Source organism: Vulpes vulpes, chromosome 9 (assembly GCF_048418805.1).
Source record: "Vulpes vulpes isolate BD-2025 chromosome 9, VulVul3, whole genome shotgun sequence".
In the NCBI taxonomy this organism is placed as follows: domain Eukaryota; kingdom Metazoa; phylum Chordata; class Mammalia; order Carnivora; family Canidae; genus Vulpes; species Vulpes vulpes.
In genome coordinates this window covers 102,232,655-102,259,012 of record NC_132788.1, presented here as the reverse complement: position 1 = coordinate 102,259,012, position 26,358 = coordinate 102,232,655, and the positions used below count along the sequence as shown (strand labels likewise).

General features: G+C 57.3%; 1 protein-coding gene across 19 annotated transcripts in view; it reads left to right on the top strand.

Moving 5' to 3' along the window:
* Positions 1-26,358, top strand: part of NFIX (nuclear factor I X) — a 96,548-nt gene that overhangs the window by 53,563 nt on the left and 16,627 nt on the right. For all 19 annotated transcript variants that reach the window (XR_011994472.1, XR_011994471.1, XR_011994470.1 and 16 more), the window contains 4 exons: positions 21,176-21,238; positions 21,600-21,674; positions 22,035-22,155; positions 23,328-23,464. Coding sequence is in view for 14 of the 19 variants with exons in the window: in XM_072721467.1 (XP_072577568.1) it covers positions 21,176-21,238; positions 21,600-21,674; positions 22,035-22,155; positions 23,328-23,464 (396 nt within the window). In the remaining 5 variants the exon portion in view is untranslated. The remainder of the gene's footprint in view (positions 1-21,175; positions 21,239-21,599; positions 21,675-22,034; positions 22,156-23,327; positions 23,465-26,358) is intronic.

The following is a 26,358-nucleotide window of genomic DNA, read 5'->3' as shown; positions in this document are numbered from 1 at the left end:
TTGTTCTCTCCTCTCATCCAAACCAGCCCATCTGGAGGTGGTCCCAGAATAGCCACCCTGTTGTAGGCTATAAGCACAGGCTAGCCTTGAGCGCCAGCCCATGCCCCAACTTTCCCCAGGCAAGGGCAGGGGTTGAGCAGAGGAGCCAGCTGCCCCAGGCTTAGGTGGATGCTGTGCCTTGAATCCCAGATCCTGTCACAGAAGGTGGGACTGAGGTAGTCCCACAAGGTGTAAAGGACACTGCCAGGCCCCTGTACCAGCCCCACTCAGGCCCTGCCAGGTGGCCCAGGTGGGTAGGTGGCTCAAGAGGGCACAGCACCACCCCAGCCACCCCACTGCAGGCCCAGGGAGGAGCAGGGGTATACTCACTCAGGGTAGGGCGCATAGAAAGAGAAGGGGGGATGCTGTCTGGACCTGAGGGGGTCTGTATCCAACAGCAGTCAAGTAAGGCCACGTTTCACATCTTGTCTCCCCCCACCCCCCGACTGGATCCTACCCAGTCCTTTTCAGGCTGGGGGGGGTCTAGCTCTAGTCAGCTAGCCACACACAGGCAGGTTCCCCAGGCAAGCTGGACGCCTAGTGGCCCCGCTCCTGGCAACTCACTGTCTTCCTAGGCGCAGCCTGGCCCTCCTCCTCCTCCGCCTCCCTCCTCAGCCCTCTCCTCTCCCTGGGCCTCTTCCCCACGTGGCTCATTACAACTCCAGTTGTTCAGGTCTTGACCTCAAGAGCCTTCCCTATTGACCCCTGACCAGCGATACTAATCTGTGTCAACAGGCCCCAGGGGTTAAAGAAACACAACCGCCGAGCTGCCTCCTTAGCAGGTGCCTGGAGGGGGCAGGGTGGCTCCTGGGAGTGCGCCTGGCGGAAAGGAGCTTCCACAGCACCGCCCCCTCCCCAGTTCACTCCGCCCTCCAGCTCCCCCTTTCCTGCTCTCTGGGATTCTCTTCTTCCTCTGCGGACCCCCTCCAGCCCAATCTCCCCTCCTCTCTAGTTCCCTTCTGTCTTTCCTTTGCTCTCCACTCTGCCTTGTAGGAGTTGGGACGAAATGCCCCCACTGCGTCCAGATGGTGCTGCCCCTGTACCACCCCCCTCCCCCACTGCACTTACCCCCCCCCACCATTTTTTTCTTTTTAAAGATTTTATTTATTCATTATATACACAGAAAGAGAGGGGAAAAGACACAGGCAGAGGGAGAAGCAGGCTCCATGCAGGGAGCCTGATGTGGACTCGATCCTGATACTCCAGGATCTGCCCTGAGCCTAAAGCAGATGCACCCAACCGCGCGGAGCCTACCATTTTCCATCCGGGTCAGGATCCTCCCTTTAACCTGTGGTTCTCACATTAAAGCCATCATCAGAATCCCCTGAAGGGCTTGTTGCGACACAGGTCCTAGAGCCCTGCCCTGAGGGCATCTGCATTTCCAACTGGTTCCCTCACTCTGCTAGTCCTCCAGGCTACCCCGCCCCCAGACTCAGCAGGCAGCCCACTCCCCCCAACGCTGTCTGCACCTTTTTCCCCAGGGATGCAGCCATCCTTGGAAGACTGAGAAGGCAAACTGGTAGCCACCTGGGTGGGGCACAAACTCCCGTTGAACAATTGCTGTGTTCCCAGAGCACAAGGGTGGGTTACCTCAGGGTGGCCTGGTGAGAATGCAGGAGCTGGGGTGCCAGGCTGGCTCAGTCAATAGACCATTCGACTCTTGATCTTGGGGTCATGAGTTTGAGACCCATATTGGATGTAACTATTTAAAAAAAAAAAAAAAAAAGGATACTGCAGAGGCTGCCAGGGGGGACCCACCATGTATTCTTGTGAGTCATGCAAAGGAGCATCCTCTGGTCCGGACTCTGCTGGGGGCCCTGTCAGAGTGATGGGCCACACTCCTGACTTTGACAAGACAGCCTGGGTCTTCTCAGAGAAACAGTTGTGTGTCACATGTGTCTCCTTTCTTGGAATGAGCCTAGAGTTATAACGTGCTAAACCCTACCGCTTGATGGAACCAGAGGCCATCTCAGCCCAGCCTCCTCTGCTCTGTGCTGCAGGGGGTACCCCCTCTCCCCCCACCCTCACACTCACACACACACACCGGAGGAGGGAGAGTGCTGGGCTCAGGGGCGTTGACCTCTGTTATTGTCCAGTATGGCCCTGGCACCTGGGAGTCTGTATTCCCATGTAGCCCTCATGCTGCTCACAAGATGGAAACCCAGAAAGAAGAAACCCACAAGCCTGGAGTCCTCCTGCTTTCTTCTTTGTCCCTGTTTTGAGCTGCTGTTACTGCCTCTGGCTGCCCATCTTAACATGACCTCTTGTTCTGTGGGGCCACAGCCACAGGCTGCCCCTCCCATTGGGTGCACACATGTCTGACAGGGATGGTCCTAGGACACTGAGCAGGGTGCTGGTGGGACTCTAGCAGGGAGAGGCCACCGAAGGCCTCGTGTGCTTGGGTGGGCTTGACAATACTTTCCAGGGTCTTTTTTGCTGCCTGGGATGCTATTAGCCTCAGGAAACCCACCCCTGGGGGGTCATGCTGGCTAGTGGGGCACCCCTGGGTGCTCCTCACTTTCCCTGGGTGCTCTTATTCTCTTGTGACTTTCTACTCTGTCCTCCACTCTCCCAGACCCCTCCTTCCCTTCTTCCTCTTGGCTATGGCTCCCTGATGAGGCTGGGGAGAAATAGACAAACTCCTTAAAAAATTTTTTTAAGTTTCCCAAACTTTTCCAGATGCCAAGAAGAGGCCAGAGAAACCCTGCAACTGCAGGGCGGGTGTTCCAAAGCCTCTCCCCACTCCCTCTCGATGGAAAGGAGGGGAACTAGAGGAGCAGAGTGACTTTGGTACCTCAGACAGCACACCTGAAGGTCAGAGGGCCGCTTTGCCATCCCCAAAAGCCCCCCATCCTCACTTCAACCTCCAACCAGTGTGGGGAGGCAAAAGCAGAGGATAACATCCTCAGGACTGCTAGGAAGTGCAGCATCACATTGCAAAGGCAGTGACTTCTGGGGTTCAGAAGGATTGAATTTGGGACAGAGTATCCCCCCTCCAGTTAGTGAGGTGAGGAGCTGAGAAGGGAGATAACCTGGCCTCAAGGGCTCCCTCCCCTGTAGTCTGGGGCCTGACGTGAGAAGCCACCACTGCTGGAGCCAGGGGTGGGGGGGACAGACAGGAGGGAGTGGTGTGTGGGGACCATGCAGACACCACTGTCCTCCCCAGATCGCACCCATAAGGGATGCTGCCCCCAACTCTGCTGTTCTGTCCATCTACTCCCTGGACACCTCCTAAAACAAAGGCCTCTTTGTGGTCCTGGCCTACTGGCCCGCTGCCAGCCACATTCTTTGCGTGTTTCCTGAGCACGGATCCCAGCTCAGTGGTCAGCTCCTCCCCCATTGGCCCAACTCCTCCGGGCTCAGAGCAGTCCCCTCTCCGCTGCCCTGCCCAGGGTCCTCCCACAGCTCCCATCCCTCCTGTCAACGGATCAGGGCTGAGAAGGGAGAGCCCAAGGAGTTCGGCCTCTGGGCCTGTGGCGCTATCAGAAGCAAGTAGAGATTCTATCCATCCTGGCTCTGAGGGATCCCAGTCAGTTCCACTGAGCCTGAGACTTGTTGTTCTCATCTGTGAAAATGGGGAAAATAACTACCCCATGGGACTATCAGGCAGATTAAATGTCTCCCAAACACCCAGCTCCTGCCTGCCACACAGTGGCTGCACCAAGTAACTAGAGCTCCCCACCTCGGCACAGCACCCTGGGGAGTTGGGGAGCTTGTCGTGACTTTGGTGGGTGGCTCAAGAGCTCAGAGGGTCTCTAGAGTGGGACATTTCCTTCGCTCCTATGGGAGACCCAAAACCTAAGGTCTACTCCTGGAGGAGCCCTTCCCCTCCTGTGGGATAGAGCTAGGTCCTTAGCAAGTGACCCACCAATCCCAAGCACAGTGCTGCTCCCTGTGCCCCTCCTGGCTCCCACCTCAATCTGTAACAGCACTGGGGGCCCCTGTTTGAGTTAGACATGGGGAAGGGGAGGGGCTAGATCTGAGTAAGGGGATCTGGGGTGGGTGAGGCAGGGAGCCCCGAAGAGGGATGCCTGGGCTTTTAGGAGTGGAACACTTTGAAAAGTCAGCAGATACATCCCTTGTCACCTCCAGTCACCAGTTACTCACGGTCACACACGGTCCTAATGAAGTCCTAGATTGCTGCTCTGGGGTCCCCCCCCTTGTTAAAAAAAATGTTCATAATTTGGAAAGAAAAGAAGCTTTTTACAAGCTGGCGGCTCTAGGGAACTTTCCGTCGGGTTCTTTCTGGCCTCGTGATGGGTGGGGCCCACTTTTCCCTTCCCCTCTCGTGCTCTCCTAATAATCCCCCTTCCCTAGCCCCACCAAACACACATACACTTTAGGCGACCTACAGCCAGCTGTCACCCCAAGAAAGCTGAAGGGAGGCTGAGGACCCGTCCGTGCCCTCCTGGGCCCCAGCCAAGGCCCCGCACCACCTCCCCTGCCCCCAAGAGGTGTCTGACAAGGGCCCGCGGAATCCTCAGATAGCAGCTCTTCCCAGAATCCACCCCAGGACCCCAGCCCTGCCTGCCCTCCCCCAGGGCTAGCCCCACTCTCCTGCTGAGTGAGGGTCCCCCGAGTCCTCCTGCAGTCCTGGGGCCCCTCCGGGGAGGAGGCGAGAGGTGCTGAGCTCACCGCCTCGGCATCTGCCCTCCCCCTCTCTGGTGCGAGGGCCGGCCGCACTCCCGCCAGCGCCTCGCTCCCTAATAGCTTTTTAAGTCCAACCACATGTGTCTGCGGAGCAAGGAGCCGCCCCTCGCAGGGCCTCGGCTCCCCTCCCTTGCCGGAGACCACCCTCCACTCGGAGCAGCCTCGGGGCTGGGGGAGGGGGTCTGCCTCCCGAGAGCCCATCTGCTAGCTGCCGGCCCAGCTGAGCAAGAAGGGCCGCTGAGACGGCTGAGTGCTGGGGTCTCTCTCGGGAGTGTTATGCGAGGAGGCCAGCCCTGAGGCTCCTCTGGGCTCAGGGTCTCCCAGTCTCCCTTCCCGGTTCTGGGGTCTGGTATCCTCTCTTCCTGTGGCAGCAAGGAGGGGCGAGCTGTCTGGGTTTGGGAGCCTGAGGTGGGCGGCTAGGAAGCGGGTGAGGAGCTCTGACCTCCTCTTGAGGGCCTCCCAGCCATGGCTTTGTGCCAGCACCTCTCCCCTGCACCCGGCCCCATTGTGGTGACCCCATGATCGCCCCTCTGACTTGTACACGTGTGGCTCCCTGTGCGTGTGAGTGGTCTGTGGGGAGGCCTGTGGGGTGCGGTTTCGCAGAAGGGGAGTGAGGGCTGAGAACCAACGGGCAGGCAGGCCTGGGGTCCTAATGAGAAAATTGCTTCCAGCCAGGGAGCCCTGCTCTGCGGCTGAAATTGCATCCAGCCCGAGCCAATTCTGCTGCCGCGGTCCCGCCCTTCGGAAGGAGGTGGGGGAGCTGGCTTGGGCAGGGGGAGGAGCGGGGCTTGCACACTACTCAACCAACACTCCCCCTCCCCAACACCTTAGAATCTTCTGCCTCTTGGGGAGGGGACTCAAGTGAGCTCCAGGGCCCAGCTTGGCTCGAGACCCTACTGCTGGATCCTTGGGAGGCAGAGGCTGGAGAGGGAAATGGAGAGATTCTCCTCTCTCTTCTGCTCAGTTCCACCAAGCTTGTAGAGCCCCCCACTGCCTGCAGAGGTTCTCAGAGAGGTGAACCCATTAACAGGCTTACCGAGGAAGGGTGTGAGGAACGCTTTGTTTCCACAGAGGTCCTTTGGGCAAGTTTGTCCACCTGGAGTGACTTGAAATTCAGCCTCTCCTAAAAACTTGGGGTCCGGCCCCTCTTGCCTACCCCTCCACTCAGGGGAGCCCAGTGCCTGCACCCCAGGCTAGGGACCCAGTCGGTGAAAGGTCAGCGAAGCTTGCTTTCTTCTGTTACTCAGTCTGGGCTTTCAGTAGAACCACCTACAGGAACAGCAGAAATCAAGGCCACGAAGTCAGTCCTGCTTCTGAGGAAGGCTGGTACCTACCATCCAGCTGCCAATTGGCTCCGTGAGCTCCAGCCCCACGGATTAACCAGCCTCAGGCGTGCCCTTGCAATGCCCCAGTGAACCAGAAGGTCCACCTTCTGGTTACCTATGGGGAAGACCTATCCCAATCCTGGGAAAATACTTTCCTCACCTGGGGCTCTGATCTCTGCTGCTGCTTTGCTTATAGACTCTGGGTCACCTGTTTCCTAGATTTCTGAGATGGTGGTTAGGGAGGAGGGTTGGGGGAGGGCACAGAGAGAGAATGGGGCCACATCTAAGTACTTAGCTGCCCTTGCCACCTGCGGTGAACCTGGCCTTGGGATTGTTCCCCGAGAGGTAGCTGGTCACCCTGGACCTTCCTGCCCCCGCCCCCCACCTCCTGGGTGGGGCCTCCCTCTGGCACTGGCAAGTTGTAAAGACTGTGCAGAGCAGGGAGTGAGCAGGAGTGCTCGGAGGGAGGGAAAAAGGCAGGAGGAAGGAAACAACCCCATTGTCATCCCCCAAATTACTGGCTGGGATGGCAGGGGAGGAGGCGGAAAGCCGACATTGTTTACTTAATTAAAAGTAAACAACAATTTGCCGCTGCCAGCCTCCCATTAGCTGTGTGCCGGAGCCCTACGAGCTGGGGACTCGGCTTTCGCTCCCGCCAAGCCTGGCTCCTTTCACCACACCCCCAGCCTGGGCTCCCCCAGGGCCCTGCACCCTTCCCTGGTTCTGCCCTTCTCAGCCTGAGCAGAGGAAACAAGTTAAACCCCATAGTGTCTCAGCATCCTCCAGGTTGGGATAAGAGTGTCAAGGAACTGTCATTTGGCAGGTCACTGTGGGGTAAGAGACCCCTGAAAGTGTATACTGTTATGCCTGGTTGAGGTCCAGTGGAGCAGTGCAGAGGGCACCATCTTGTCAGGTTAGCCAGATGTCTGGCTCATTGGGGGAGGTGGTCCCCCTCCCCTCTCCCCACCTGAGTGTCCAGTCTCTACTACCTGGAGGCCTGGGCCTCTCTGCCCCACCCCCCTTTTTTCCTTTTCCCTTTTAGCAGCTTATAAACATCCTTCTCCCATCTTTTTGGCTCTGCTCCCAGAAGGGGGCTGTTCAAGGCTCCAGGAGGGCTGAGGGAGAGATGCAAGCGCTTGGGGCCCTTGGGGCATGGGCCTGCGGGGAGAAGGGCTTCGGGAACTGAGTATCCCCCACCCTTGCCAAGACAGCCACAGGTGTCCCCAGGATCCGGGAAGGGGAGTTGGACAGGTTAGGGCTGCCCTAGGGCGCTACTAGGGTAGCATGGTGAGAGGGTTGTGCATTGATTTCTGTTGGCTTCCAGGGGCTTCCAGGGTGCCTTGGGAGGGGGGGATGGGTGTGTGTCCCCAAGCAAGTCCCCACCTCTCCCATGGGCTCCACCCCCAGCGAGGTACAGCTCAGGCTGAAGGGCTGGCCCAGGATATATGACTTTGGCTCATGACTTTAATGGTGACAGCTTTCCCTTCCCCTGTAGAGGTGGGGGCTAAGTCACTTCCCAGCACTGTGCTGCTTATAGAACCACTGCTGAGCTGGAGTCGCTATCAGGCTCCTGTGGCCAGATGCTAAGGTGGGGAGAATATCTCAGGGAAAAAAAGCCAAACCTGAGACACTTGGGAAGCCAAGCAACTGGGATTTAAGCCCAAAGGGGGAGAGGTGAGGCAAGGCATGGGCAATGGGCAGTCAATACACGAGTCCCAGTGTGCATTATGTCCCAGAGTGCTGGGTCCCACCAGGCTGATTCTTCCCCCAGGGGACAGTTGGCAATGGCAGAGACATTTTTAGTTCTCACAACTGAGGGGGCGTGATGCTACTGGCATCTAGTGGGTGGAGGCCAGAGATGCTCAAATCCTGCAGTGCACAGGACAGCCCCACCACAGAGAATGATCCAGAGGGTAGGGGTTGAGAACCCTTGTCTGGAGTTTGGCCCTTCAGGAAGATTTAGACACATATTCACTCTCTCCATGAGCCATCCTGCCCCACCTCACTCCTCCCCCAACATTTGCATCCTTTCATCTTCCTCTTTCCCCCATCAGGATTCACACATCCACATGCGTGCACACATGCTCACAGCTCCCGGGATTCACACACATCAGGGTTTTCACATGCACTCGCACACACAGAAAAATCTGGGAAGTCTGTCCTGCGCTTAATTGAATTAAAGGACTGGGGTTTGGCAGGACATTGTGTATCTGAGCTGCAGCTTCTTGCAGCCGTTTCAGTCCTGGACAGGACGGTTCAGGCTTCCTGCGATTCCAGCTGCTGCTGCTCCTCTTTCCTCTCTCTTTCCCCCACTTTCCAAGCCAGAGACCTGGGAAGGGCCCCTGGTCAGCGGTCAGTGCAACAGGCTTCTGCTCCTCCCTTCTCTCACTGCTTTGCTTTGTGGTACTGCTTGTAGGAGGCCTGGGCCTCCAGAGAAACCGGTATCCCCCATGCATGAGGCCAGGGGACTGTCTGGAGCAGACCGGTCCAGGCCAGTCCCTCATTCCAGGTTTTCTGCTGTCCATGCATGGGTTGCAAGGTAGAGGGTACCGCTGGTTGGGAATGGGATACACTTCTTGGCTGAGTGTGAAGCCATCCAGCTCTGCCTAGAGGCCTGAGGGCTCCCTATCTATAGGGAGCATCCTCCCTATAGCCTGCATCCCTATCTTAATGGACAGAGCTGGGATGTCAGCAGAGGGCACAAACTATTTGGGGGACTGCCATCCCTCAGATCCTTTTCCCAACCTGAGCCCATAGGGTGGGACAGGGGATGGGGTGTGCTGCAGGGCAAAGGGATGCTTTTCTGTGTCTCTTCCCTCCCACTACTGCAGGGTCCCACTGAAGCCTCTGCTTTTGTCAGGCTCTGGAGGTGGACTTGTTCTCAGTCCCCCCCCCCCTTATAACCCCATTCTAGCCCCTCCGGGAACAGGAGTGAAGCTGCCTCTCATCTGAGGATGACCCCAGCACCAGAGCCCAGCTCTCACTTTGAGAAAGCTCTGCCGGAGCCACCTCTAGCCCAGAGCCTGAGGCTAATGGGAAAGGTCCTTCGTCTAGAATGAGTACAGGAGATGCCCTGGGCCTCACTGTGGGCAGGAGGGGCATGGTCAGCAAGCCTGTGCCTCCTGGGGCGCCATCTCCTAGCTTGTGCCACCCTCTCAGCCCTGCCTTTATGGGGGGCTTACTGAGTGCAGAATCTGGCCCCCCAGCCCCACAGCTTAAGAACAGTCTGGGCATACCAGCTAATGGCTGGTAGTGCCACCATCCAGAAGGCCCATTGGAGGACCCAGCCCCGCCCCACATGTGTGACCCTTGGAGCTTGGACAAGGCAGGGGGTAGGGGGCAGTGCTTCCCCCCACCACCCCTGCTGCTGGGCTGTTTCACTGGCTGGCAGGAGGAGTGAGAGAAGGATTGGGGGGCCAGGGAAGAGGCCAGACCCAGTCCGGAGCCCTGAGAAGCGATCTGCACTGCCCAGGGTCAGGGGGGGGGTGGGGGGAGCGGGCCTCACCTCGGCTAACCTCCCTGACGAACAAAGGGGCCTTTCTCCACACCCGCCTGGGAGGGTGTGCCTGCCCGACGGCTGCCGCCACTGCAGAGAGCGCTGTTGTTTTCTTCTTCTTCTTCTCCACTTTTCTCCATTTCTCTCCCTCTCCTTGGTTCCTGATCCCTGACTTTTAGTATCCATTTTTAACTTTGAGAGGGGCGGCGGGGGAGGGGAGGAAATCTTCCTCTTCAAGCGATTATCAAGTGCAGCGCATGTCTGTAATGCCAAAAGGTGGGGGCGTCGTGGGAGTGTTGGGAACAGCCCTGGGGTCACGCGGCCGCAGACTCGCGCACACCCAGAGCAGCCCCGTTCTGGGGGAGGAAGGCAGGGACCCAGAGCCGCGGTGGCGCCGCGCAGGGTGGGCCCGGGCTCACGGGTTTACCCCCACAGCCATGCACCTGGCAGCTCCCCCCTTCCTCCTCGCTCGCCCATTCCGCGGCCCCCTTCCATCCGGCCCCCGCACCGCAAGCTGTTCCTAATCAATGAGAACGGGAAGCTCGGCCCTCACATCACATCACGGGATGTGCTTGGCAGCGGCAACGGCAGCAACGGGAATCGCCGTCTCGGGCAGCACGGCCTGGGGTTCGAGTGGCCTGGCTCTGGGCGGGCCTCCTCCTTCCTGCTTGAGCCTCTAGGGGGTGCAGAGGGAACCCCGGCCCCTGCAGCCCCGGCGGGCAGCGCGCAGGTTCGCCGCCCCGGCCCGGGTCCCCGAGGCTGCCGGCCGAGGGCAGCTAGTGTTAACTCGCTGCGCCACCTAGCTACGGCATCTAGGAATGCAGCGCGCCGGTTCGTCGGGGTGCGGCCGCTGAGCCCCGCTGCCCCGCTGCTCTGGAGTACCTGCTTTGGTCCTTCAGGGCATTATCCATGGGGGATTTGGCACCTGACGACCTGGAGGGTCGATATCGTTTGGTCTCTTCAGCAGCTTAGACTGCCGCAGCTTAAGTCTGGGTAGCTGCCTCCTACCCAGGTGGCCTTCCTCAGTACTGTGTGCACCTCCAAGCTTCTGGAAGTTGCCCCTCAGCTGCTGTTCAGGATCACAGTAAAACTGAAACATAGGGTCCTGGAAACTGACTTCCCTGCCCCATCTATGCCTTCCTTATGTGTGCTTGGCACTTTATCGTGTATAAAATCATCCTATCCTCTATGTAAAAATTCCTGCTCACAGCTCACTGTGCTGAGGCAAGCTTGGCATGTGTTGCACAGGGAGGGAGAGGAGGCCTGGGAGACACACTAGGTGCCCAATAACTGCAGGTCTAGGATTTGGATCCCAGGCTCACACCTCCTTCTGACACCTAGAGCCATCTCATCCCCCAGAAGGCCACCTGCCTACCCATTTTTTCAACCCAGCCTGGGCTTTCACTGCTGGCGATTTGGAGTCAAAGGCTCAAATTCTTCATGTATTGTCTGGGTAGCTCTGGACAGTGGCTGCCTTAAGGTCTTTGGGGAATGGGGAGCAGAGCAAGCTTGTAAGAGTGCTCCCCTGCCCTGCCTTCCACAGGGAGACTGCATCCTTCCTCTGATCGGTCCAGCCCTCAGGAATGGGGGTCCAGATGGCCAATGCTGCACTCCAGGCCCTGTTGGGCTTTGCAGGAGAATTACTGGTACTGGAGTTTCCACATCAATTCCTTGGAATTGAGTATTGAAGATGGACCCGCAGGAAAAATGTTCTCTTCTTGAGAAGGGGAAGGTGCCAGCCACCTGGTGTTCTGTCCCCTCGGTGGTCAGTGTAGCCACAGTAGGAGGAAGGATCTAGAAGGATCTATGTAGAGTCTCATTATCCTTTCCAACTGCATTTCCAAGTGTAATGGATACACTAGTGAACAAAATAGATAGGCCTTGACTCCAGGAGGCTGATGGTCTGGTGGGGTGCACCCAGCTGGAAACCCCTGGTCTGGGAGGCCTGGTGACCAAGTCCTTGGGGCTCTTGAACACTCTAGAGCCAGTCTTCCTGTCTCCCAGCCCTGGCCCAGCCAGAGGCTCCCAGTGTGGATGGAATTTGAAGGTAGGATTACTTGGCTTCCAGCCTCCAGGCGGAAGTTCTGCGCTTAGACATTTGATTGTGGCATGCGTTTGTGTTTGTTGCTCTTCCAGGAACCCACGTATGTCTTCCCCCAGAAGGCCTCCCCTGTAGAGGAGGCTCCTTTAGAGTCACCAGCCTGGGTGTCAGGTGCTACCTCTTAGGGGGCTAAGGAAGTTAGAGCACCTGAGGATGGGAGGCAGGGGGCCTCGGCCTGCTCTTGCTTAGATGGGCTCTCCTACCCCAGGCCCTCTGGATTCTCATAAGGAAAGGAGTCAGCAGGAGGCAGGGCAGGGGTAGGATTCTGCTCATGGCCAGAAAGAGAGAGGTAACCTGGAATGCAAGGAGGCCAGGGAGCCCCAATATTCCCCATCCCTCTCAATATTCCCCCATCCCCACCATCTTCTGGCCAGCCTGACCCTCTTCCTATAAGTAAGGAGGCTCCAGCTGTGGGAGCTTCCCCTGCCCAGGGCTGAGAGTGACTTTGCCCTCTGTGGGGACTCACACCTCCCACCTTCTTTTCCTGGTCCATTGTTCCTTTTCTGCTTTCTCTTCTCATCCCTTCCCCAGAACATTGCAAAGGTGTATGGGTGTATGAGTGTCCCCCATCAGGTACCAACAGCTGGATGCAGCCCAGCTGTGCTTATGAAGCCACTCCTGAGTATTTTTAGGAAAGTTTTCTTTCCTTCTGGTTGTTGGTTTTTTTTTTTTTTAATTTTATTTATTTATTCATGAGAGACTCAGAGAGAGCGAGAGGCAGAGACACAGGCAGAGGGAGAAGCAGGCTCCATGCAGGGTGCCCGATGTGGGACTCGATGGGGTCTCCAGGATCATGCCCTGGGCTGAAGGCGGCGCTAAACCAGAGCCACCCGGGCTGCCCAATGTTGTGTTTTTTTTGAAAGCAGTCTCTTTTTCCTTTGCTTTCTCTTTCTCTCTCGCTTTCTTCCCTTTTTCCTCCCTCTTGGAACCTTCTACTTCTCTGATTCTTTCTATTGCAGTCCTCTTGCTTAGAACCACTTTGCTTTGGTTCTGATTTTCTATCTTGGCCCCTTCCTCTCTTAGTTTTAGTTTTGTGTTTTTGTCATTTTTCTTGCTCTGGGGTTCGCTGATTTCTTTCCTCCTTTTCCCAAACTCCCACATATGCCAGGCATGCCCCTTAAGCGGTCTCTAGAACTTCTGAACTTCTGAATCCCTGGTTGGCATTAGTGCCTGGAGGACTCTGTACCTTTACAAATAAGTAGACCAAGGGCAAGTGCATTTGGGGGATGGGGGGAGCTTGATGCCTGACCCTGGGAGGTGGGGACACTATTAATAGTCCTGAGAGCAGCTGGAGGTGAGGGCAGTTGTCTGGCCAGGCCTGGCCTGGGCAGCTCAAAGGGTCAGAAAGGGCAGTGCCAGAAACAGAAAGCAGGAAGGGGTTGGGAGAGGCTCTGTATGCCCCTAGCCTGGATGGGGGCACCCCCTCCGCAGAGCCCATATTTTCTTGGTGTACTGGGTATGGAGGGCATTCTCCACTGTCAGTTTCTATCAGGTTCAGGAGGGGACAGAAGCTTTAGGGGCTGGGGGCCATTTTTATGGACCCAACTATTACATGACTCCTGGCCCCAGGCCCTCTTGGAAATGTTGGCTCCAGCTGCTGGCTGAGTTGTGGCACCAGCTGGCACTCCCAAGAGAGGCAGCTGGCCACCCATGGGGGAGCACCTATGCTTCTGGTGTCCTCAGCTCTCTATATCTTTAGGGCTGGGCTAGGACAGGCAGGGCCTAAGGCCCAGTGCCCTCAGAATCCTGGGGCAAAAGCATTTTCTCCCCCCTTCCCTATTGGCCTTACCCATCCTCTGGGCTTCCTTTCATTGCCTCTCCCCCACCATTTCCAATGTGGTGGCCATCCTGAGGCCATTTACTGTGGCCACTGACTTTGGAGAGGGACACACTGTAGAAGGCATCCTGCTCTTTTATTTCCAGAGAAACTTCTACCCCTCTTTGCAGATGGTAATGGTTCAGGCCCTGAGGAGAGCCCCCCTTGACTTCCTGGCTGTGTTCTCAGGGGCTAGACACCAAGAAATAATAATTTGGGCATACTTAATGTGTCATTATGAGTGTACGGTCCTGTGGGATGGGAGCTGAGGGTTACCCCAACCTCCCTCACTGAGGCAGCCTTTGAGCCCAGTGGGAGAAGGAGTGGAGTTTCAGCTAACAGAGGTGAAGGGAAGTGGTGGTCCTAGTGGAAGAACAGCTGATGTTTGAGTTGGGCCCTGGGCTAAGCTAAGCACCTTATACCTGTTTTTTCATTTATTCCTTGACCAAGAGCCCTAGGTGGCAGGTAGCATCTGCATTTTACAGCGGAGGAAACAGCTCAGAACTTGACCAAGGTCACTGGACTGGTAGGTTCTGGAGCACGGATGCAAACTCAGGGGGAGCCCCTTTCCACTGTCCTTTGCTGGCTGTCCACCTCCATCCCCTACTGCCCTTGGTGTGCCCCCTTCACCCTCTCTGTGCCTGGCTGAGATCCCCTTTAGAGTGGACATGGGATCCAGATGAAGGACATCTCCCTGGCTAGACTCAAGGGCAGGCTCCAGGCAGAGGTGGGCCAAGACCTGAGGTGGGGAGCTCCTGCCTTCCTCCATCTCCCCAGAGGTCCCTCCCTTGCCTCCTTCAGTAGTGGCCGCTTCACCTCTAGTCCCTGTCTGATGGGAATTCTGCTCTGATGGGACTTCCTACCCGCTGAGCACCTCTGGAACATCCCAGATGGTGTTACTTCAAGGCCCCAGGTCTGCTTGTTCACAGACAGCCATGGATCACTGATGTCTGAGATGCTGGGGGTGGGTGCTAGATCATTCCTCCTCCCCCCCTAAAGGGCAGACCCTGGAGGAGCCTGCATGTCCATTGCATCTCTCTTGAATCTCATAGCATCTCACATCTCTCACATCTCACCAGTGCTGCTGGGCTTAACTGCTGGGAGTTAACTGTTTAACTGCTAGGCTGGGCTTGGAGGGGCCCCTAACAGGCTGACTGGGCTTTTCCATCCATCTGCTGGGTGTCATGCTCTGCACCAGGATGCATCCCTCCTTCTCTCTCCTTTTTCTTTGGCCACTGTCTGTCATCTCATGGGGATGACCAACTTGGCACCCAGTTCCTCTGGGCTTCAGTGATCAGTCCCCATCTCTAGTTCTTCCTGGGCTAGGGGAAGGCTAAGGCAGGCTCTCCCATCAGGTGCAGGGTGGAGAATGCTGAGCAGCTCACACCAGGAGAGCACCCTAGAGGCACCAGGGCTGTTTGCCCAAGTCCGACCTTTGGAACCCATTCTGCTGGTCTCCTGGGCACCAGATGAGACCACTTTCTTTCCTTCTCCCTTCCTGCAGTTTTGCTGCTGGGTAGTGAGCTCTGCGGCAGCCATATCTGGCCTTCGCTTCTGGAGGATGGGAGACAGCATGGGTTGAGGTGGAAAAGGTAGTGCTTTGGGGGCCAAAGACTGAGTGGAATGTCCCATCCAGATGTTCCCTGTGGCCTAAGCTGTTGTCCCTGCCTCACCCCCCCTTCATATCCTTTTTAAGCTCAGGCTTCAGGGACAGCCAGAGGAGATCTAGGCTATGCAGGTGTGACTGGGCCTCTTCCTTTTCCCTGGCACGCAGCCTTCCTCCCCTGCACAGGTGACTCAAGTCAACGACTCAGGCCCTTTCAGATCCATGAGTAGAGGGGGAATGAGGAAAGAAGAGATGTGGGGGTGACATGTGTGCCCATCATGCACCTGGCCATACCCCTGCCCAAATCTTCAGGGCTGTGCTTCCTGGTCATGCTCCTGCCTCCCACTATGTGGGGTTCTAGGGAGGACAGAAGAGGGATAAACTTCAGGATGGCTCCAGGGCCTGTATGCACACACACACAAGCTGGCTGGCTTGTGGGGGTGGACTGCAGAGTGGAAAGAGGGAAGGAAAGATCCTAGAAGCCCTGTGGGCTTGGCCAAGTCGTAGCCCCTCCCCTCTTTGCCCTCTGGCTGCCCTGTACTCTCAAGGACTTCCTCAGTCCCCGAATCTCCTGTTTGCAGAGATGAGGAGAACCCCTCTGTGACCCGTCTCCCTAGCCCCCCATCTGTCCACCGCTCCCCTCCTCAGGGTGTCTCAGATTCTCAGACTTAGGTTTCAAGAGGCACAATAGTTACATTCTCCAGCTCTGATTGCCACAGGCCAGGCCTCTGGCTCCCCTTGAGATTGGGTTTCCAGTGCCCTGGATGCTCCGGAATCACAGAAGAAGGGGGAGACAGGTAGGGGGAGGGAAGTGCCACACTGGGGAGGGCCAGGATAAGCTCCTGAACTGCATCAGCCTTTCAGAAGACAGCACCCCCAGAACAGAGCATGCCCCCACCTGCTTCTCGAACCTGAGACCTGGAGAGAGCCTGGGGAGGGGCAAGCAAACTGTGAACCCTGGGGGCTGTCCTCTTCCAAGTCCCCAGAAGTCAGTGGTCCTTGCAAACCTAGAGGTGGGTTCCTCTCTGGCCCAGCGCTTAGTGCTGAACATGCTGTATACAGTGGGACTGCAGCTGTGAATGCATCATCTCCTTCTACCCCTATGGGACGGCAGGAAATTGCTGGTGGTATGTCCACGTGTGTGCGTGTTTGTGCTTGGCCGTGTGTATGCATGTGTGGGTGTGGCTGAGCTGGGTCTTTCCGCCCCTCTTGGCCACCTAAGAACTCACTCTGTCAGCGATGTGCGTGGAGGCAGCTGGCCAGCAAGTTATATGCGGCCCCCTTCACAGAGAGAGTTTGTTTCGGGTGGGAGCCGAGGCAGCACGTTCCCTGCAGCAAGGAGGAATTCCTCCTTCACCTAGCGGGAGCCATAAATATCTGCCCGGCTGTGACTGGAAATGTATATACATATACATAACATGCTGTCAATTGGGGTTTGTGTGCAACACTGGGCTCTTCCTGGCAGCTGGAGCTTCCCCTCCAGAGCTCCAATGAAGAGACAGAGCCTTTCTGGATGGACACACATACACAGAGAAACAGGCAAGGTCGGGAGAGGAAAGAGAGCAAGAGAAAGGGAAAGTGAAGAAGGAAGGACAGAGAGAGGAGTGTGGAGCCAGGAGAGAAAAATGAGACCAGAAATGGGATTCCAAAGGGGAAGGTGAAGGGCTCAATAAAGCAAGTAGGGGGGGCTTCAAGGGCTGACAAGGTGGAAGCTGGTGCAGGGTTGAGAAAGGCAGTCAGCGGTGGAGGGCTTTGTGACTGTTCCAGGGGATCTGGAGGGACCTAAGGAAGAAGGGCCCACACTGCCGACTTGGCTGAGCTTGGCCCAGGTCTGGGTACTGCAGAAGGCCACAAACCATTGATGCAGGGGGGAGACTGACGACACGTGTGCAGATGAATGGGGAGTAGCCCTAGACCCAGAAGCCATGCTGAGACAGGGTCCAGATCCATCACCTGCCCCTCTGTAGTGCTCCCTTCCGGAAGCCTCGATAGTGGTCAGGGCCTTACTGTCAAGTGGCCTCTGCCTTGGAGATGTGGATCACATGAATAGCCCAGGTCCCACACAGAGGGCAGTTGGCAAAGCATGCTCCTGGGGGTGACCGGAGCCCACCTAACTCCTGGCTGCATGGAGAATGAACTATGGGCTCTGAGATTCTCTGCATCCCCAAACCTGGCCCAGGCTCAGGGACCCTGAAGCCTGTCTGCTCAGGGCATCAATCCCCGTCATCAGACACAGTGGCTGGGCTATTTTTAGGAGGCTACATTTGATGGGCTTCCTGCAAAGAACCCTAAAACCAGGGGAGATGCTCTCTGGTCCTCAGGGCCCGGATAGAGAGAAAGGTTGAATTATGTCAGAGCAAAGGGAGGTAGTGGTGCCTGCTGCTGCTCTGTCTCATCCCAGTCTCTAGGATGTGGAGGCAGCAGTAGTTGCTAGAGATACAGGCAGGGGTGTTAGGGTTGCTTTGCTGACCTTAGGGTAGCCCTGAACTGAGGGTGTGCACTTAGGATCCCCACCGCTCTGGCAACCAGACTGAAGAGAGCTGAGGCTGGGGAGGCTTCTAGGGGATGTGGCCCTGGCAGGCTGGGGAATCAGAGTGACAGCCTCGGGGGCATGGAGGGGGGGAGGAGGTGTGGAGGGGGGAGGATAAAAGATGGAGCTGGGCACCTGTCTGCCTTGTGCTCGCCAACACTGTCCCTGCCTCTCCACTGGCCCATAGGCCACCAGCTGGCCCATTATCCCTGGCGAGAAAGCAGACACTGGAGGGGGGCTCCCATGTGGCAGCAGCTCACTCATGCAAACCCGCCCGGCAGGGACTGCCAGGGGAGAGCCACCCTGTTCTGGGTCGGAGGCGAGGGGAGAAAGGGGGGCAGTGGAGAGAGGAGCCCCCGCTGTGCAGCAGTCAGGTCTCCTCCTGTGCTGTTGGCAGGGGGCAGTACGTGGGGCCTGTGAACAGGAGATAAAGAGTTCAGGCAGAGGGTTTTTTCTCACTAACCGTGGATTTGTATGTTTGTTCAGCTGGTGGCTCTGATAAGCCCCATTCTGCCAGATAAAAGCTGAGCAGCCATGAGGCGGGGCGTGGGGAGGGGTGTCATAAAGGGACCTTCCCCCTGTCTGTCCTGAGGCCTGGGGTTATCCCCTCCCCCAGGGAGCCCAGCAGGGAAAGCAGTCAAGATGCTGGGGTGTTATGCTCCCTGTTGTGCCAGCCTGTGGTGCAGCTTCTGATCCCAGAGGGCTGTCTATAGAGTAGGCCCTGACCTCAGGGCATGGCTCCCCGAAGTGCCCAAGAAAGCTGGCAGGCTGGCCCCCACCTCTGGAGGTGAGGGTGAGCAGGGAGGCGTGGTCCCCTCACCGTCCCTAGAAGCCTGTCCACCAGGGCCCAGTGGCCTGATCGCCCAGCAGCTGCTCTATGGGTTCCTGCCAGCCCCCTGTCCCCTGTCTGTCCAAGGCGCACCCGTAAGCCCACTGGGTGGACAAAGGCCCGCCCCCATCATGGCCCTTACTGTCCCTTCCGGCAGCGATCCGAGTTGAGCCCTTGGGCCTGGGTCTGGCCTGTGGGGGCTTCAGCTGCCCGTGCACAGACCACGGTGTCCCCAGGGCCCCCCGCCTTAGCCCTCCCTTCCCCTTCTGCTGGGTGTTGGCCGCGAGGGGCAAGGGGGTGCCGCTAGGGCAGGACGGTGAGCCCTGGCTGAAGCTGCCCTGCTGCCCGGCTGGCTCCTGAGCCTCCGAGCCTGGGTCCAGATTTCCAGCGTTTCTGCCTTTTGTCCTGAGCTGGGCTGAGCCTGCCGGGGCCGGCGGGGGCGGCATTGTGGGGACGCTGGCTGGGCCGCCAGCCTAAGATGGCTGCCAAGGGCTAAGATGGCTGCCAGCAGCGCCTGGAGGCGCGTGGCAGCGGGCCTCGCCCGCGCTGGATCCCCGCTCCCGCTTGCTCCTTTACATCAAGCTAATAGTAATAACAGCAATAACGTTTCGGGACAGTGTCCTGGTTTAGAAGGATTTCCTGTCTATCGCGCTCTCCTGGAGCCCCATTTGTCTCTGCCGTAGTCGCTGGCCCACCTCCATCTCTTTGTCGGGTTCTCGCGCCTTTCTGTCCTTGGGCTGGATATGCGCATGCGCGCAGCTTTCTGTCTCCACCTGGCCGCTTCCAGGGGGCCCTGCGACCACACCCCTGGGTGGACTCTTGTGGCTCCCCCAGCTGCGCTGACCCAGACCTGCAGGCCTGGTGGGGACTGCGTTGGTCCCAGGGTGGGTGGGGTCAGTAGCAGGAGCCCCGGGGCAGCAGAGCCTGGAGCATGTGCCACCCTCGCTGGGCTCCACATGCTGGGCCTGCGGCTCTGCCCTTTCTACATTTTGAATGGAGGAGAGGGCAGTCGGCAGAGAGGAAGCAGGCTCAGCACACCTGCGATCTGCAGAGGTCCTAGAGCAGGCCACCCACCACCTCTGCCCCTCACCGGCTCCTTCCTGGACTGCCTGGGGTTGAATCAGACCCAGATAGCCAGGAATAGGCCAGGGCGAGAGGATACAAAGTTCCTATCCACAAGACACTGGCACAGAGGTTGCCCTCCTGGGAGCGTGGGAGGAGGTCCTATAGGTCTCTCCAGAGCAGAGAGTGCCACCAGTGAAGGGGGGGCCTGGGGTAGGATTCAGTATCCCTAAACACACCACAGGGGTGAGCAGAAAGGGAGGTGTGGCAGGCTGTACCTCATACTTCGGGAGTGAGGGGCTGTCATTAGCACTTGCCTTGTAAACCTCTGTTTTCTTGATTTGTGACAAGATTTATTATTTTGGGGGCAAGGTAAAGAATGAGGGAAGTGGGGACTGAAACTGTCCTGTAGGCAGCTTGTCCTTTCCCGCTGGTCACATTGAGGCAGGTGCCCAAGAACTTGGCCTGAGCCAAGCCTGGGCCTTTGCTCCCAAGGATGCTGTTCTTACTGGCCCCCCTTGTGCATTACCCTTCCATCCCTCCTAAGGGGCTCAAGTGGCCACAGGGCACCTTGCTGCAATCCCTTGGGCCCACATCTCATGGGCCCTATGTTCTTTAGGAACTTCCTTGCTGGTCACTCCTCAGTGTGAACAACTTGGCTGTGAAGCCAGTGAGGGGTGGACTCTCCAGCCAGTAGGCTTGACCTTGGGATGGTGGGTGAGACGCAGGAGGCAGGGTCAAAGAGTTGGGCAAAGCCTTGGCCAATACCAGGGCCTGGTTTTCTGATGCCACCCCCATGTTGTCCCCTTGTGAGCAGCTGATTCTTTATCAAATGCCTAGCCTTCCCCCTGCCCCACAACCTGCGCTGGCCCCCCTCTGCCACCCTCTCGCCAGCTGTCGTGCCTGGGCAGGCATTCTGGAGGTCCCCATTGTGCCCCTGGCACACAAAGCTTTGAGGACCTGGGGGGCGGGGGTGGGGGGGCTTTCCCAAGCTCAGCAAAATATTCACACACACACTCCACCCTGCCCCGGCCCTCTGTGAGCTCCCACTGCACAATGGGCCCTTGTCTCGGGGCTCCCTCTGAGCAGCTGTGGCACTGGGGCATGAGACAGCCCAGACAGGCTGGCACAGAGCGGGCGACAGCGTTAGGGCAAACCTCCCCCCTCTGTGTTGCCAGGCACTGCCTATAAGCATAAAGGTGAGGTGGGGGTGGTTCGGGCTGACAGGAATGGCTGTAATTAATGAAGTGAGAGAAGGAAAGGGCTGCTCCTCTGGTAGCTTGAGCAGAGTGGAGGATGGGGGACCCTTGGGTTCATCCCAGCTGTGCAAAGAGGTGGTCACTGGCTTCTCTCCTGTGCATCCTCCTTGCCCTGATTCTCAACCACTGCTGTTCACCCCAGGGTGACTTTGCTCCCGGGCCACACTGGGCAGTGTCTGGAGACAGTGTTGGTTGTCACACTGGGGTGCTACTGGAATCTAGCATGTGGAGGCAAGGGCTGCCACCAAACACCCGGCAGGGCCCAGGATATCCCACCACAGAGAATGATCTAGCTCCAGTGTCCATAGTACTTCCTTTCTCTCTTTGGGTCCTCCTAGGCTGCTCCCCTCAGAGGAGAGGGTGCTGTAAAGGTGTTAACAGGGCTTGAGGGGCAACTGCTTGGCTGGTGTGGGTGGGGAACACTTTGATCTTGACCCATTCTCCCCTTTGTGTCTCCTGCAGAATCCGGACAATCAGATAGTTCAAACCAGCAAGGAGATGCGGACATCAAACCACTGCCCAACGGTCAGTGCCCCCCAACTCCCACTGGCCCCTGCCTTGCCTTATGGCCTGCCCTGCTCCCCATCGCTCTCCTCTGCCCTCCTACGCCCTGGCCAGCCTGGCCTCCCCTCTCCCTCTGTTTCTTCCCCTTTGCTCAGCCATTCCTCAACTGAACTTAAGCTGATGTCCCAAGGAGTGGGGGCTTACCTGAAGCATACTCATTCTTTTGTATAGACATGAGGGCCCCTGAGGGCCAGCCTGTGTCTGGAATGAGAGGTTTGGGAGGGGGTGAGTCAAAGCAGGAGTGGGGAGAGCTTTGGGGAAACAGGCAGGCAGCCCCTCCTAACCTTGCCTGACTCACTCACTTGTCCTTTCCACTCCTCAGGGCACTTAAGTTTCCAGGACTGTTTTGTGACTTCCGGGGTCTGGAATGTGACGGAGCTGGTGAGAGTATCACAGAGTAAGTGAGTTCTTTCTTCTAGCCGGGGTTGAGCTCAGCAGATTGGGGGTATAAGGAGGTGGGACTCAGACCCCATGTGGCCCCCTGCTGGTGGGGTCTTGGCAAAGGGGCAGGCAGGGTTTCCTGGGACACTCTGTCCATTGGTACTGGGCTTAGTGGAGCAGAGGTGCCCAGAGAGCCCAATCTCTAATCTCTACTGCTTTGGAGGAAAAAAAATCACAACCAAGGGCTGTTTTCCAAAGACCCGCCCCCTCCCCCCAGCTAGGAAGAGGCTTCTGGGGTTAAGCTGTTCATGACAACGAAACAGGCTCCACTGGGCCTTCCACACCTCAAACCTTATCACCTTCTCCCTTTTCCCAGCTCCTGTTGCGACAGCATCAGGGCCCAACTTCTCACTGGCAGACCTGGAGAGTCCCAGCTACTACAACATAAACCAGGTGACCCTGGGGCGGCGGTCCATCACCTCCCCTCCTTCCACCAGGTGAGCCCAGCAGTCCGCCCGCCCCCCTATCCCCACCCAGGCCATCTCAAGTGCTGTAGACAGCTATACCTCCAAGGCCTGGGTGCCTTCAAACGTCACCGCTTGTTGAAGGCGTTGGCTCCAGAGCAGCCAGGGCCCACCATGCTACCAGACATCGTTGAGCTTTTGGTACTGGGGACGTAAACCTGAACAAGGCACAGCTCTGCCTGGAAGGCACTTCCAGTGGAGATCTGAGAAGGCCTTTCTCTTGGGGAAGAGACATTTGAGCCCAGGTGTAAGGTGGGGAGGAAGGGGCTGCTGGTACAGGCATGGGATGGATGCTCCAAGTACAGAAGCCTCCATCCCAGCCGAGGAAAGACATTCTGGTGGGACCCCCAAAGAGGGCTTTGGAGGCCAGCGGAAGGTGTTTAGAATTAAAACCCATGGAAGGGTTTTAAGTAGGAGATGCTAGGGATATGTGTTCCAGGAAGTGCCCCTGGCAGCAGCATGTGTGGGCAGGACTGACAGCCAGGTAGAGGCCCTCCCAGCAGGCTAGAGTAGAGAAGGACCTCAGTTGGGTGGGGCAGCAGCCTGAGAGGGAGGGATAGAGTTGAGAGGTGTTTGGGAGGTGGACACATTCAGGCCTTGTCAGAGCCATTTGTTTAGGGCAGGAAGGAATCCTGTGCCTTTTTTTTTTTTTTAAAGGAACTTGAATATTTGGTTCATTTTGAGGTTTTTGGCATTCATTTTGATTTGTTAAAATATAGCTTCACATCAATACTATTTTAATATAAAATAACATAGTACCTTGATGTCTGAGTTTTGTAGCTCCCTTGGGATTTTTGTCCCAGGCAAATGCCTTTTGACTTGCCCTGGCCCTAGAGCCTGATGGGAAATAGAAGGTGGGGCCAGGGAAGCAGTTGAAGAGGCTTTTCCTCCTCTTTGACATGGGCAGTCGATGAGGGTATCACAGACTGAGAAGGGGCTCAGGAAGGAGGAGCAGGAGGGCTGGGCCCCAAGGGACCCCGGGACCAGTCTAGTCTCAGGGGTGGGCACGTAGTGAGTGCCTGGAAGTGCTGCTGTCATCAGGACCCTGCTCCCCACATGATGGATCATCAGTATAGGCTCCCTCAGTTCGAGTACCTATACCTCAGTCTTCCCTTGGCCTACCTGATCCCTCTCCTCTTCCCCAGCACCACCAAGCGCCCCAAGTCCATCGATGACAGCGAGATGGAGAGCCCTGTCGATGATGTCTTCTATCCTGGTACAGGCCGCTCCCCAGCAGCTGGCAGCAGCCAGTCCAGTGGGTGGCCCAACGATGTGGATGCAGGTATGGGTGCTGTAGAACCAACCCAGAGCAGGGCAGCCAGAGCCTCTTCATCCCCCTCAGCTTACCTAACAAGCTTCTTCTGGTTCCCCTGCTGTGGGTGGACTACCTGTCTTCTTGCCTCCTGATCTTCCAGAGGAGGGCAGACCAGGCTGAAGGAGAGAGCAGAGACAAGGAACTGGGCTGTCCCTACGTGGGCAGCAGAGCCCATGGGTGTGGTGGAAGGAAAGCAGAGGCCCTGGGCACCAAGCTTGCTTGGTCTTCTTCTCTTGCTGTTTCTCTGGAGATGTTGCCCCAGCAATGTGGTCCTCATGGTTTAAAGCAGTTCCTCAATCCTGGGCATCATGGACATTGGGGCCATATCATTCTCTGTGGTGGGGTCATCCTATGCGCTGTAGGGCATTGAGCAGCAGCCGTGGCCTCCACCCACCAACTAGTAGCAAGCCCCCTCTCCTCTCCAGAGTATAATGACCCAAACATCTCTGGACATTGCTGAATATCCCCTGGCATAGGGAAGAGGAGAACAGAATCGTCCTGAGTTAGAAACCACTGATCTGAAGGGCCTCCTCCACAGAGAGGAGCAGAGCCTAGTAAAGAATGACCAGAATCATTTTCAAATCAAGCAGGAAAGCTAAGGAAGGGCGAGGGTCTAAGGGAAGCCTGCTCAGTCCTCTCAATACTCTCCAACCACCCCTTTCTTGGTGAACCCGCCCTCCTTCATTTCCAGTCTTGGCTGGAGACATGAGCAGACCCAGAGAACACAGATGGAAAGGAGAGAGAGTACGTGTGTGTGTACTCGTGTGTGTGTGTGTGTGTGTGTGTGCACATGCACATATACCTGTACGAGGAGGCTGGCTGCAGAATACTTCTGCCTGACATACTGCCGGTACAATCTGTGTGTATTCTTGAGGTGTGAGTTTCTTGGACCCAGGGTACAGACCTGTGTGGGGGGGTGTTGTACGCGGGGCATGTCTGCTCTGGTCAGGCCTGGGGACAGGGGCTTCGCCCCTGAAGCAAGAAGAGGAAGGCCTGATCCAATGTTGCTTTCCCTGGTGTTTTCCAGATGCACTTCTACAGAGATGGGCCAGGTGGATGGTCCCGGACAGGGGCTGGGGGAAAAGCAAGGCAGAAGGGTGGGGAAGTACTCCTGCTTTCCTGCTGCCCAGACATAGGCTGCACAGGCTCCCCTCTCTCAGCTCCCTGGGAGGAGGGGAGGTAGAGAGGAGGAGGGCTCACCTCCAGACCTGGGGCTGAGGGAGTGGGTTCCAGACCAGGAATGAAGCTCACCTCTGTGGGACAGCTATCCTGAAAGTCTTTGGGTGCTTTTCCCAGTGTTTCCTTGTGGCAAGCAGAGACCTGGGGTCAACACAGCCCAGATACTTCCCTGGGAGAGAGAGAAGAGGTTGAAAAGGTCCTGAAGCCTCCCCAACCAGGGCCTCAGTCAAGTGACTGCCCCTGAAGGACTCAAGTGCCTTGAGAGCCACATCCCTAGCTGTCTTCTGCGGCTCAGCCCGCAAGTCCCTCTGCCCAGACCTGGTGCCCAAGGAACTGTCCCTTCCTTGGCTCCCACTCTTTTTTCTCTACTGTCTGCTTTGGTGCCTGCCATTTCTGCTACTTCCAGCTGTCCTGCCATGCACGGCCCCCAATACCCTCCTGCAGCACCCCTAGCTCCCTTGCTTTTCCCTCTTTTCCTCTGTATCCCCCACCCACCCACGGCGTTGTTTCCCTGTGCTGCGACAAATCGCCAATTAAGCAGCCCAGCTGCAGGACAGGGAACAGCTGGGGAGGCGCTGTGCGGCCATGGGGACAGCTGTGCACAGCTGGTGGGGGTGCTCCCCACCCCCTCACCGTGCCAGCTATCAGGTGGCACACAGCTGCTGCCAGATAACACCTCTGCTGGCAGCTGAGAGTTCGCCCTTCCCCCACCTCTTCCCTCTGCGGTTAAGACTGCAGCCCCCCTACCCCCCACTCAAACGGATTCTATGCCTCAAAGATGGCAGCTCTGCTGATCTGCTCCACTCCATCTTACCCCTCCCAGCCTGGGCACAGCCTCCAGGCTCAGCGCAGGACAGGTGACAAGCTCCCCTGGAGGACCTTGCCCAAGGGTCTTGCTGTGTCATAGCATCATTTAGATATCATGCCCATGGGGCACAAAGATGGCCTTAGTTGGCAGAGCTCCAGTGGGGTGTTCTCTGTGCATCCTGTCTCCCACTGAATGCCACCCCATTTCTGGCACCAGGAGCAGGGCAAAGCTCCCAAATGACCCATCCTACAGCTGCCCAGCCTCTGGATCCCCTGACAGGGGAGTCCTTTCCTGTCCAGCTCTGTCCCGAGTACCCACCCAGGTCCTCCAGCCCCTTCTCTATGCTCTTGTCTGGTGTTGGATTACCCCTTCAGTCCCTCCCGAGGACTAGTGGATTCTCTCTACCAGAGAGCTTCCCCTAGTCCAGGGCCCCCACAGAGCAGACCCCAGCCCATCCCTCTTCCGGGTCCTCCCTCATTCTGAAGCTGGCTCCCCAGTTCTCTTCCTGCACACCTTCCCCATCCTCCTGCCCCTGCATCCCACCGTTTCATCCTGTGCCGTGTGAGCTCCTATGAGCTCCTAATCTGCTCATCAGGGAGCAAGATGGGCCCCCTTCCTTGCTCATCTCCTACCCTGCACACCCAAGGGTTTCATGTTCCTCTCTGATCAGAGCACCTGTAGCTGGCCAGTCAGCATACCAGGCCGGAGAAACAGAGTCGGAATGGGGCAAAGGAGACAGGAAAGGGGTGTGGGGGAGCAGGGGTAGCCATGAGGGGGCCGAGGAGAGAAGGAGCTAGCTGCTGGCTTCCCACCTTCCCTTGCTCTTGCCCCAGCCCAGCTAAACCTCCCCTGTGTTGCTGGTTCCTCCCCCCAG